The 13829-nt window shown below is 43.6% G+C and overlaps 1 protein-coding gene across 2 annotated transcripts in view; it reads right to left on the reverse strand.

Moving 5' to 3' along the window:
* Positions 1 to 459: 459 nt before the first annotated feature.
* The window catches only part of rnf152 (ring finger protein 152), a 31484-nt gene continuing 18114 nt past the window's right edge, over positions 460 to 13829 (reverse strand). The window contains exons 2-3 of one of the 2 annotated variants that reach the window (XM_029457606.1): positions 13401 to 13507; positions 460 to 2665 (exon numbers count right to left, since the gene is read on the reverse strand). In XM_029457606.1, coding sequence (XP_029313466.1) covers positions 1830 to 2471 — 642 coding nt within the window. In that variant the 5' untranslated portion in view covers positions 2472 to 2665; positions 13401 to 13507 and the 3' untranslated portion in view covers positions 460 to 1829. The remainder of the gene's footprint in view (positions 2666 to 13400; positions 13508 to 13829) is intronic. The other variant, XM_029457607.1, reaches the window with a different exon arrangement.

The following is a 13829-nucleotide window of genomic DNA, read 5'->3' on the forward strand; positions in this document are numbered from 1 at the left end:
TAAAACTACCTGGAAGCAGAGTGAAACAGCTAGCCTTGCTCTCGTCCAAGTTCAAGAACACACTTACAAACACAGCTAAAGCTCACAAATTACTGTAACATGTTCTTTTAAAAGTTTTAAATTGTGGTTTTATGATGACTAACTCAAGTAGCATGTAGCATGTAGCATGTAGCATGTAGCGTGTAACTCCCCATAAACCGGCTGGTAGCAGGGGGAAACAGCTAGCCTTGATCTCTTCAAAGTTCAAAAACACATCTACATTGATAGCTCACAAATTATTGTAACTTGTTTTATCTTGTTTGTTTAAATCGCAAACATTTAAAACTTGTGGTTTTATGTAGAGCTACATGCTCACGTAGCACGCAACTACCTATAAAACCACCTGGAAGTGGTGGCAAACAGCTAGCCTTACTCTCTTCAAAGTTAAAAAACACAAACACAGCTAAAGCTCACAAATTCTGGCAACATGTTTAATCTCGTTTATTCAAACGGTACAAAAATGTAACATCGTGGTTTGATGGGGAGTTATGTGCTGTAACTTAATATATAACACCTAACACAACATTACATTTCTGTTTGTGTACAGACTAAACAACGAGATACAACATCTTAATTAGTCGGCTTTAAAGGTGCTGATCAAGTGTCAAACTATTTACATAGAAGAAAGCCATGCGAGCTGTTACCCCTGCTTCCAGCTAATGCTAGGCTAAGCTAATTGCCTCCTGGCTCTGGAGCATAGGCTACGTAACGCACAGACATGAGAGCGGTATCAATCTTCTTATTCAACTCTCGAACAGAAAGCAAATACGTGTATTTCACAAAATGTCAAACTATTCAAAACCTTTTTCTTCCATTCAGTTCTAAACACAGTATTGCAACACAACATTTTCCCACCATATTCAAAACTGTAAACTGTCCAAAACTCATTGCATTTTCAATAATATCAAAAAAGAAAAAACCTGCGAAAACAAGCTGAAAACAACAAATGTTTTTAATTTTTTGCTAGATTAATGTTGAACAATTAAATCATTAACGAACACATTTCTTCAATGCCAAGTCGTTTCAGCACTAATTCAACCTTTTAAGACTTAATAAAGCAACTGAATACAATCCATATGTTGTCCTTTTTTAACAACAATCCTTTTACTAACTGCATGGAGCCTTAATAGCAACAGTTTGTTCTGAACAGGAACAGATGGTATGAAAGGGGGGAAAAAAAGAGAAGCTGCGTTGATTTTGAGTTTTCCAGATGATTCAGACGGGGCCAGACGTGGATCCTGCACAGTTAATTCCTGCAGCATCAGAGGACGGACAGCAGCAGCCAAGTCCGAACTCTTTGTACTGCAGCACCAGCTGGAGACACCGCTTGGAACCTACACTCAGCTAAACAACACTATGATAACTGATGTACTTCTACAAACCACAGACTAAACAGGCAATCCAATGGCTGTGAGTGTCAGATTGGCCCCTAGCCAAAAACATATCAGCTGGCCAAAAACATTCCCAAAGCATTCTTTCAGACAAAATGGAAGGGCAGGAAAAGGACGAGAGTTTCAGTGCCAGCAAGAGGAAAGTGAAGGTTTGCATCTGTAGTTCCATTTTAATTTCAGTCTCCCAAAAAGAAAAGAAAAAAGGGAAACAATAGAAGACCATTCGTGGATTTCCTCCATCCCCTCTTCTTCTTCATCAGTTTCTCCCTCTTGGATCTGTAGTTTCCTTGGATGCCCCTGATGTGAGTTTAGTCCCTTCTCCTCCCTCATTCTGAGGAGGCAGGGCTAGTGGGGTAATCCAGGGGGGTCCACGGAAGTCTGAGCAGCCTCCCTCCGCCCTCAGCCGCAGGAGATGACAGTGAAGCGTTTGGAGATGCAGGACATGTTGTGCAGCACAATTCCCAGGAGGAAGAGTAACACGCACGCCACCAAGATCACCGTGCACACGCCGGACCACGTGGAGCCCTTTCCTCCTCCCACCTGGCCGGTAACTCTCCTCTCGCCCTCGCCTCCCTCCAGCCCCATCTCCAAACCCTCCAGACCCATAGCCAGGCCCAGAGGCTGCTGCTCGGGCATGGTCACCACCGTCATCCCCTTCTGCTGGCTGCCAGGCAGGAAACGACATCCCAGCTCCCCCGACAGGCCCAGCGCCCGCTCCTTGGAGATGGACAGTGGCAGCATGTAGCAGCCATTGCTTGGGAGGCGGATGAAGACGGGCGTGTGCTCAGAGGCGTGAGGGATGGCGATGACAGTGATGATGTCTGGGTCATCCGGGAGCTGGGAGACAGACAAGCCCGGCGGGAGTTTGGTGACGCCACGGCACCAGGGACAACGAATCTCCTTCTGGCTGCTGCGCATCTGGGTCAAACACACTGAGCAGCACGTGTGTCGGCAATCCAGGAGTTTAGGCCGCCGGCGGGGGCTGTAGTAGTTAAAGCAGATCTGGCACTCCAGAATGGAATCTTGGGAAAGAGTTTCCATTTTTAAAAAGATGGATAGGTGGTCCTTAATATTGTCACTGGCAGACAACAGCGATTATTTTAGAGAAGGTACGTCAAAGTGGTCAAGTAGAAAGTTTGCACAACTCCCAGTGAAGTTAAAGAAGTACACCGTCCACCAACGTCCACAACCTCACAGTGATGTCACAGCTCTTTGGTGGCAACATGATCATCCATCTGCAACAAAAGAGAAGAGAACGCATTGTTGAGACAATGAAGGAAGCAACAGCAAATATTAAATCAGTTTCCCTGATTCCAAGTTATTAGTATCAATATTGACCCACAAAAAAACACCAAAACCATCATAACATGGTGTGCTTTTTACATCATAACCCTCACCACTGCTGTATAAGCATAACTTTAACCACTACCCCAAAGCTACATTTCCTTATCCTATCCTTAAAATCAACCCACTAAAAACCACTGATTTTCCAAATCCGAAAGGGCAGTCTTGAAAATGTAACTCTACATTTGTCAGTGATTTATTAATGTACATTCACAACATTTGTGAGCGTGTGCACGGGTCAGGGCTTGGCATTTCCCCCCAGCATGTTTTGTATTTAAAGAGCTAAAACGTGTAAACGTGATGGCCCTTTAACTGTGTTTTGTAAATGATGATCCTAAACATTTTTACATACTGATCTGACAGCAGGGAGATGCAGCGGTCAAGCAATGCATCATGCGTGATAGACGTGATCGGCCACCAGCAAGCTGCAGGGGCGAGTTCACGAGATCCTCGGCATCTGTGTTAAGTATGGTTAATTCTTTTAACCGTCTCCTTCAGGCCACAGACTCCGTAAACATTTTCTTTCTTCCTACTCTTCTTGCATAATCACGTTTAGTGTGTTAATCCATGCGGAAGCCGTGATAGTTTTCTTTTACAGATGATTAAACCCTGTCAAAATAGCACCAAGGAAACAATGAATACCAAACAGGGGCCGGCCGACTTTTCGTTTTATTTTTCCCCCCAAATTGTCAAGTGTAAAAACTGCTGAGGAAGCAAGATGATTAGATTTCTCTCTTTTTTTTCCACGCTGCCATCTCAACAGAGCCGGTGTCCCTCCGGGCACGACTGTGAGTAGACAGTGAAGAGTGGGACAGATGGAGGGCGAGAGATGGAGAGAAAATTGGTGATAGAAATGGAGAAAGGTGACCACTGATTGCCTTGCAACACCATACATCTCAGCCCTTTATCAAAAACAAGATCTCAGGCAATTAAACTCGTCATAGCGCCCTGTGGGGACACCGACGTGGCAATGACAGATAAGAATGTGCTCACACCAGACATGCTCGGAGCAGTTTATTCCGTCTGGAGTCCGTTGGTTTGGTTCATTTGGAGGAGAGAGGATAATCAAATTAGACCGCAGGCAGTGGTAAATAACTGCCATAGGATAGGGATTAGATAGCATTTTATTGAATTGAAATCCCATATAGAATCTGCTTATCAAGTCCTTTTGAAAGCATTGTATCGATTGATCCATCAATGTCTAGGTCCACGACGTCATTGCACCAGACTAAACAGGGTAGCCAAGATGCCCTTGTCTGCAGCCATGTCCTTCAGCTCTTCCTGGGGGGATTGTAAAGCATTCCCCAGGCCATATGGGATAATCCCTCCTGCATGTTCTAGGTCTGCCCTGGGGTTCTCTCCAGGTCGCCCTGACCAGAATACCTCCTTGGTAGGCGTCCAGCAGGCATCCAGCAGAGAATCCTGATCAGACGTCTGAGCCAACTCGCTTCTTTCAGAGGAAAGAAGCAACAGTTCTACTCAGAACTCTTTCAAAAACAATTACTGATTTTACTTTAGCTTTTAGGGATGCACCTATCCACTCCTCTAGATACTGACCCTGTTCCGTGGTTAGAGTTCTGACCAGGGAATCCACAGAAAATACAGTTTTGTCTCATAAAGGTTTGTGTTTCTGCCTTCAGTTAGTACATTTATTAAGTCAGGATGGGCTGCCAGTTTAGGTTTAGTATTTGGACTTGATCCCAATGTATTTGACGGTGTCTGGTATCCCATGCTTGGGAAAAAGACAGCATGGTATTGAACTGATACTCGTGATTTGAGGTATTGGAATTTGTATCGAGACAGAAAACAGATGGCTGTAACAAACTCTTAGTCTTGTAAGGTTTCAGTTATTTAAAAAGGCCACAATGACAGAAGGTATACAGGTTCAAGAACGTGTCCAGTTCAAATCTTCTGGGTGAAAACTGTACCCCAGTGTTATTGTAAACCAAACTAAAATGCCTCATCAAGGTGAAATGTTGACTACAGGAAGTGACTTAAGACTGCAAAGAGTTGAATCTACATTATACAGAATCATCCGTTTCAGCTTCATGTACGTCTCCTTCCTTTGCCCTCAGAAGCAGGACCAGCAGCCCTCCCCAGGGCAGAACACAGCCTCTCCAGCTAGTTGCTGAGGCCAGACCCTCTCTGCCTCCTCACTCTGCACTTCCCTGCCGACCTAGTTTCTCCACACCATTACCGAGTCAAAGTCGAAGAAGAAGTGCAGAAGCATCATGGCAGTTTTAGGCAGAAGTGAGGAGAGAGGAATATATGAGCGCACAGGAGAGGGAAGCAGAGAAAGAGAGCTGCCCTTGAGGGGGCGAGACAGCCCAGGGTATTACTGAATCCTTTCCCCAAAGATAAGGATTAGCTTTGATCTGACATAAATGCTTTGTGGCTCAATATTCCCATACACCCAGTCGCTCTCTCTCTCTCTCTCTCTCTCTCTCTCTCTCTCTCTCTCTCTCTCTCTCTCTCTCTCTCTTGCCTTCCTTCTTCCCTTCTGACTGGAAAGCTTTTCTCCTTTTGCGTTACATCAATTCTTCACACTTTTCACTGGGTGTTTTCTTTCCCTTTTCCGCCCTCGTCAATCTTTTCCTTTCCACATCTACGTTTTCACTCATTTTCTACACGTCAAGTACGAGAATAAAGATGCACAATAAAAGATGGAAACCGCATTATTAGCCATAACAATTATCAAATCACAAGAAGCTGCATTTCCATTACACAGTTTGTGCTATGCAAAATCCAAACCATTAATTAAGCCGTAAAAGTGAATTGATTGTTTGCTCCACAAAAAGGCAGGACATAGTAAAGGATGCCCATTATTATTTAGAAACTTGTCAGGGTAACACATACAACATGCTTGTGTTTCAGTTTGACATCACAGGCGACAGTCTGATGGAAGAGATCGTCTACGGTTACAATAGACACCCGACCATCCAGTGGCATTTCTCCCTGAATCTGAAGAAACCAACACATCGGCTCTTTTTGAGGAGCTTGAGGGGAGCGACCACAACTGTGACTCAACAATATGATTTATTGGTTCTACTTAGCTGTAACCAGGGCAACCTGGGTTTCTAGCGAATGCTTAGTTTGTGACCTAATTTCTATCACAAGACGTCCAGGAGCAACTTTAAACAGTGATTCTCAACTGGAAGACAAACCTGGACAGAAATCACTCGAAACCTGCTCGATTTCGGTAAAAGCATGAAATTCTGAGTGTTTTTGTGGCGTCATCAGGAGAGCAGGGAAGCACGTATGACTTGGTAATGGTGCAGAGGGACCAAGCGGTGGACTACTCCACCCCAACATGCCTGTGGTCCCCTGGGAGTACCCACACACACACACATACATACAACACGCTCCCCCCTAGGGCCTCCAAACACAATCAGCCGAGGAGAAAGTGCACTCGTCCTAGCAGACAGAATTTTTAAAAAGCAAGTTCACACATGCAGAAACACACACACACACACACACACACACACACACACACACACACACACAGCTCCACCCAGCGCAATATAATAAACCACCTGGAAGCAGCAGTGGGAAGGTAGGCTGGGAGCAGCATGGAGCAAAAGCTTGAGCCCTTAAACCCTGAGGTGGTTTGAACCAGTAACACGTCAGCTGGTTGATGATGCACAGTGTGATGCAACTGGTCATATAATGCATGTGCACGCTGGTTCATTATAGGATACAAGTTCACGTCGAGCAGGTGCAAAGCAGCTACCTGATATGTGCAACTCAATTACATCAAGAGCAGAATGAGGAGCTTTACAGCTGACATGGAGATCAGACTTTCAGAATACTAAAATCATACATACAACGTCATCCTCTATTCCCAAAACACTTTCCTTTCCTTTATCAAATATTAAAACAGCAGAGAAACTGACGAGCACATTTCATATGGCTAAATATGGCCGAAACAGTGAAGATTAACAAGCTCCGTTTGATGTGATTTGTGGCCCTTTCCATTATGCCCCAATGGACATTCACTCATTTCAAAATGACAGATCAATGCACTGTGCTGTGAGGCAGGGGTTGCATGTGTTGATGTTAAGCTAATTGCTTGTCACTTATGCATGCTAACGTATGAAATAAATCCCAATATCCTTGTTCTTTATTTACATTTCCGTCAGTGAATAAAAGCTGAGGTGGTCACAGAGGTTTTGGCAGCAACATAAATGTTACAGCACAAACAAACATGCCAAATCAAAAGTGTTTTCTTCTGAGTCCTTGATTGTGGGCAATGTGCTGAGCCAGCATTTGCATATATTTGGTGTGCTGGTTTCCTCACCCACACATTTTGGATGGGAGTCAAGATTTCTTCCAGAGTACTTGAAGGCTACAGCTGAAGTAGTCATGCAGGAGCTGCTGAGGCTAAAGGGCAACAGCAGCTCCTTTTCATGCTCCACAGTCCGCCTGCGAGTTAATCCCGAACTCATCAATTAACTTAAACTCCAGCTCATTTTTCATATACGTTCATGTTAAGTGCACAGGCGAGAAGGACAGAGAGCAGTCTGTCCTTGACTAAGGTTACAGCTTGGATGTGTGCTGATCCTCACTTCCTCAAAAGGGCTGTGTGTGGATAACGGTTAATATGTAAAAGAGACTAGCGTGAAATTATATTCAATTTAGCAAGCTAGCATGAATAGCTCTTAAATGGTTAGCGTCTGGCCCTTTCCTGTTTCCCAGTTTGATATGGAAGAACTTGACTGGTCACAGAGAATAGAGCTCTGACCTCAACACAATCAAACACTTTTGGGATGAACAGCAACACCGTTGCTTCACTCGTGCTGTTGTGGATGAATGAGAGTAAATCCCATGCAGCCAGGGAATCCAAACTCGTGAGTGGAGGCCGTCATAATGCTCATGGTTTAGGAATGAGATGCTCAACTGTCACGTATGACTTCCTGTGTCCATAAAACAGAGTGCATTTCTGTGTTGTTGTATTTGACGTGTGTGTGTGCGCGTGTGTGTGCTCAGCACAGATGGAGCCCCTGATAGAGGCCTGTGCAGCCGACCACTGCAGGACACATTATGGCAATTTCCAGCTTGAGGAGCCAGCGAGCGTCAGAGCCGGCGGGCTGCTGGATGAGCTCGGCCACACACATCTGACAGAGCGTGACACCAACTCCTGCACCGCTGGGACACCGCCCGACTGGAGGAGGCGGTGCGGAGAGCAGTGGTGTTCATCCAGTACAATTCTCCAGGTATTTGGTTTAAACCCAATATTTAACTACACAAGACCTTTTCTACAGTTAACAGGAAGTCCTTACACACACACACACACACACACTTACAAAAAGACTATAGGTTTAAAACTGAATAAGTTCACAGTAGCACTGGCAAAATGTATCATAACTTAAGTACTGAAAAGAGTCAGTTGCACTTATTTATTTGGTGAGATTGTACCTGATTGAACTGATCCTCCTGCAACATTTAGACATGTCAGAGGTTTGGTCTTTTTATTAGGTGCCAACTGTACACTTACTGTACTGTACAACCGCCCACATTCAAGTAACACTTTGCTTTATGTAATCTGTCGGTGTCTATCAAAGTTGCACTGACTGAATTTGATATAAAAGCTTCCAAAAAACTTATTTTTTAACAAACCTATACTATCCACAATGTCAGCTGTAATTTATTTAGAGCTTAGTCATGAAATTGGGAGAGGAATTGACAGATGAAGGAATAAAGGAATAAAATCTTGACCTTCATTTGTAACATCTGGGTGTATACTGTTGTACATGACCCGTGTCTAAATGTACCTTTCTGCCGTATTTTTACTTCTTTCAAGTTTAACCATGTATTAGGGATGTCACAATACCAGAAATGTACTAGTCGATACCAATACCAATGAAATTCTACGGCTTTCATTACCAATATGATACCACGGTAAAAAACGAAACAATAAAACCATTTACTTCAACATACACTCCTTTATTACTTTTAAATATTGCTGTGAAACATCTCCTTCAAACAACTGTAATTAAAGTTTCTTGCCAAAAACTTACATTTTACAAGACTACATTGAACACATCATGATAACGTTATAATTGACCTTCGCCCAATATTACTTTTTACTGAATAGAGCATGAACACACCACAGTGCAACATATAGAACCTCCTGCTATGTATATGTGTAGAATGTGTGTGTGTGAACACTCACACCTGTATGCATGTGCATGCTCATACGCTATCCCATCAATCTTCAGCGAGGGCACACGGAGTCCAAACACTCTCATCAGCAAAACAAATCTTCGGCCCTCTTCGCTCTTTGATGAAATGCATCTTCTGCTCTGAGAAAATGTGCAATTTCCAAAGCGAAGATGAAAGAGGTGAACGCTGTGATTTCTGCAGCTAGAGGCCTGATCTCCATCTCTAGATTCAAATAAAGATCCTGGAGGCCTGAGATAAAGGAGAGCACAGCAGCTCTGCCAGAACTTCAAACAACACTGACACTTTTAATTAAGCAGCAAGGAATGTTTAAAAACTATTAATAACTGAAAGACAATGGTGCCGTCAACAAGTTGTATCCATTTTGACAATAAATAAAGTAAAAAACGACTCATTTCATAAGTGAAAGTGATCTTTGATCTCTGCTTTTTCCTTTCATGTGAGAAATAGATTAGTGAGAGCAGGTCTCATTTCTTCAAATGGAGTATATCCCACTGTGGAATTAAACACTTGGATTCACTTATTAAATGAAAGAGTTCACCGCAGAGAGGGTGATAAAACGTATCGGGGCTCAGGGAGAGGAGGTCCTGCAGCAGAACGCGGAGTCTGAGGTTTGGAATGTGCTCTTTAAGTCTGATAGCAGGCAGTAAATAAGAATCATTCCTGGCGAGGTGGTTACCTGAGAAGACAGCTTTTAACATTGTGAATCTTTTTGCAGCTGCTCCAGTCTATCTAGCATGGAGCGACGCAGCAGGCAGCGAACGCATCCCGACCCCTGCTCCTCCGACTGAGTATGAGATCATTCGCACATCAGCGAGCAGCACAGTGGGAGTGTGTGTGGGCGTGCAAGGATGTTTGTGTGCATGTCCGTGTGTGTTTAGGTGTCTTGCTATGAACTGACAAAGACTCAGCTTGAGTTTTGAAGCTCAGCAGGTAGACAGACGTTCAGGGGAAAAGAAATAAAGAACATTTCCACTGGCTGCTCAAAAACAGCCCGATTAGAGATTCATCACACACACACACACACACACACACTGTCTTCCGTTCAACCTGCACCTCTGCAACGCTGAGAGCTAATGCTTTCAAGAGTCTCTTAGTCAATTTGAACCACAGACGGGTGATGTAGCATGCTCCTGGGAGATGGAGGATGTCATATCGCTGCCGTTTTGTCAAAACCTCGCTCAGAGGTACCGGAGGGGGCCACATTTTTAGAGTTGCCCTCGAACGGTTTCATGTCACCTTATCAGCCATCACACCTCAATGTCTTTCTCTGGCACTTTGACATGTTAATAATGGGAAAACCCAGACAAATGAGGCAGGCGACATCATCTACTCCGTAAAACAATCTCTCACACACACACACACACACACCTGTTTGTTAGGCTTCAGAATTATCCATCAATAGTGCATTTTAGCGGACTGCAGACATTCTACTTGCTTCCGTGTCCTTATAATTGCTGAAAGTCCTTTGAGAGCCTTTTTATTTCCCCCCTCATAATTCCATCTTTCAAGCAAGTTGAAAAACGTCTTTATTATAATCCTAAATCATTTGAGTATAAACCAATTAAGAATATTTAATCCTTCTTTATAAAGTAAATTGAAAGGATGAAAATAAGGAAAACTGAGGAAAGTAGTGTAGATAGCAGAAATCATTACAGCCGTCGTGTCCCTGGAAGGACAAAGGGAAGCTGCTTGCTTTATAAAGTACACACTAAACGTAAGATATATTATACAGGAGCAATAAAGGAATAACTGCTTTACCGGCTTTTATCATTAAAGTTAAAGTCATGTATTTTCTGTATGTGGAGCAGAAGTGAGGAGTTGAAGACTGCCAGGCCACCTGCTTCTACACTGGTTTGAGAAATGGCTGTGATGTCTCAACGCACTCCAACTTAAGAATATAAGAAAACACAGACAAAGAGACAAAACACATCCGTATCAATTTAACAACACTGGAAGGAGAGACACCAAATACAGAAACAGGGTGCAAAGAGCACAGACTCCAACGGAAACAGTTTCCAGTGAACACTAAAAAGTGACGCACACGTAGAGATGACACCAAGCGGCACCCTCTAAAGAGTAAAGCCAATGCAGAAGTGGTTTGAACGTGCAGTCTCTCTAATAGCCAGCAGGGGGCGACTCCACTGGTTGCAAAAAGAAGTCTGATTGTATAGAAGTCTATGAGAAAATGATCCTACTTCTCACTGGATGTATTACCGCATTAAATATGTTCCTAATGAGTTTATGGCCTTGCTAGTTTAAAGTCTTCTTCAATACAACATGTTTATTTAGTAAATGACGGTCCCATATGGGTGACACGCTTGAAGTTGGCTACAACAAGCTGCAAATTAACTCAAATGTGAGACAACAAGCGTGTTCCAGCTGTATCCGAGCATTTCTGCCTTAATTTGAGAGATGACGATATAGAAATTGGGGAGAGAGAAGGGTGTGACACACCCAAGGCTGGCGTCAAACCTGGGATGTTGCAGTTATGTGGCATGCGCTGTAACCACTCCGATAACAAGGCGCTCCATGTGCATCACTTGTTAGTGTCCCTCGTATCCCCTCTGTGTGAACAAATGATTATTATCACCATATGCTCTCAGTTTCTACACAAACAAACAGCCTTGAAGCCTCTTCTCTTTCTCCAGAGAAAGCTGAAGTGGGAACACCAGGGTGGTTTTGAAACAAGGACTGAGTCCTTGGTGTAAATCAGCTTTTAGCTCTTTATAAAGAAAAAGAAAAAACGCTTCTCTCCAGAGGAACCTTAGCTCCCTGATTTCCACTTTAAGGACAGCTTTCAATAGCTCCTCTTACAATCATCCCCCAGAAAATGTCCCAAGATGTTGCCAAATAAATAAGCTTTGATATTCCTACATGCCTCATCCCTGGCTGGCAAGCTCGCAGTCTTTAAAGGCAGCGCGGCGTTGGTGAGTCTGACAGCTGAGTGGGACCTTGTGATGCCGGTAACGACATGAGGGATGACAACAGAAGCGCCAACATCAAAGCCCTGCAGCGCTCACACACACACGTATACATGAATATATGTGCAGCAGATTACAGAGGCCAGTTATACACCAGCACTTACATGAGCTGGGTCACAAGTCAGAACACACACACACACACACACACACACACACACACACACACACACCTCCCGCAGCTCAGTACAATGAAGAAGAAAAAGAACGTGCCTCTCAGCATCCTATCGACACTCACTTAAGATAATGGGTCCTGTTGGGGAGGATATAGATTGGAGAATGAATCTCAAAAGCCTCTGTATGGCGGCGGATGGTCGGGCGAGGCAGATAAAGGGCTTTAGAAAGGGACTCGCAGTAACTGTGGTCGCAATTTGTCAGGATTAAAGCTGGATGTCATTGTGTGTGTGCGTCTGAGTGTGTGTGTGATGTCAGGGAATCAGAGCACTGATCTGCGAGCATGCAGAGGTCAACGGAGGCTGCACTTTAATCTTCCTGCACGATCTTATGATCTGACTGCATTGTTTTCTTTATCAATCATCAACATGGATTATATTCTTGGTTCACGGTTTAATCGTTTGGTCCATGAAAATGACTTTTTTCTTTTGGTTGATCATCAAAGTGGTTTAATTATCCATCAATAGACTTACTGAACAATCGAGTCATCGTTTCTGCACTACAGAGGTCTTTGTTCTGGTAATTCTATTTGTAGACTAAACGATTAGCCAAAAATACATAAAATATATTAATTGAAAAGTTAAACAATTATTAAAACAATCATAGTTTGCAGTCGTAATCCGTTTATTAAATGAGATTAGAACAAAGCCTTCATAAAGTTGGTGGTCACTTACAGGAGCAACTTTTATCTCAACATGAGTCTTTGATCAACATGACAATCACAAATGTGAACAGCTCAGAGAAAACGCTACAATCCCACATCTCCACAGGAAACGTCACTTTCTACCACTTAGTGACGGCCCCGCTACCAACGTCAGACTGAAAGACCAGAAGAAGAATCCACGGGAGTCGTCTTCAGAGTGAAAAGCTTTTCAATTAAATGTTCTAGTTGCAAGTTTCATACAGTGTGAAGGACGTTCTTAGCGCTTCCTGAGTTGTTTACACTTTAAAAAGACGATCTAAAGATATTATTATGGATTTCTTTTGCAGTGTTTGCTGTGAACAGGATTGTGGTGGGTGGAAACGAGAAAAAGAAAATGAGAACAGACACAGAGAACCTCATATGATTGTTTCTAATCCCCACGAGCTGAATGATGCCCTTCCACCTGCACAGACATCAAACGCACACCATCACTGATGCACCTGTGATTACCTCCCTCTCCATCTCGAACACTACTCTTTGTGTCTCTCTTTGAACCTCCGCACTTACGCTCACATGTTTCCTGATACAAAAGCCCTGCAGCCAAGACAAATACAAAATGAAAACACAAATGTCAAACATAAAACCTACCTGAGAGTCTGTTCAAGCGAAGATCCGCCACAACCTTCTGTGCACGCTTTAGAGCTACACCGCTAATGAAAAGCAGAATCTTCTACCGAGCACGGCAGATAGGAAGCCTGCAGGTAAAAACAGAAAGCAATTGGTTTCCACAAAGCCGTCAGACCTGCAGCTGACAGTGAGCGCTGTTATTGAAGTGGCCAACAACATGTAGCAGACATTAAAGGAACATCTACACTAAGGACACGCTGTCCTTCCTTCTGTAGAAGTTTGGAAACATGTTATGCAAATTGATTTAATGCAGCACTTCCTCCCACATGCAGTGACACAGAGCCATCGTGTCGGATAGATTCATCCCAGTAGCTATCAGAGAAATGTCCCCACAGACCGAACAGCAACCGCTGGAAGATTCGCTTTGTGTAATCTGTGCTGGATGGTCCA

The sequence above is a fragment of the Cottoperca gobio genome, chromosome 20 (assembly GCF_900634415.1).
Source record: "Cottoperca gobio chromosome 20, fCotGob3.1, whole genome shotgun sequence".
In the NCBI taxonomy this organism is placed as follows: Eukaryota; Metazoa; Chordata; class Actinopteri; order Perciformes; family Bovichtidae; genus Cottoperca; species Cottoperca gobio.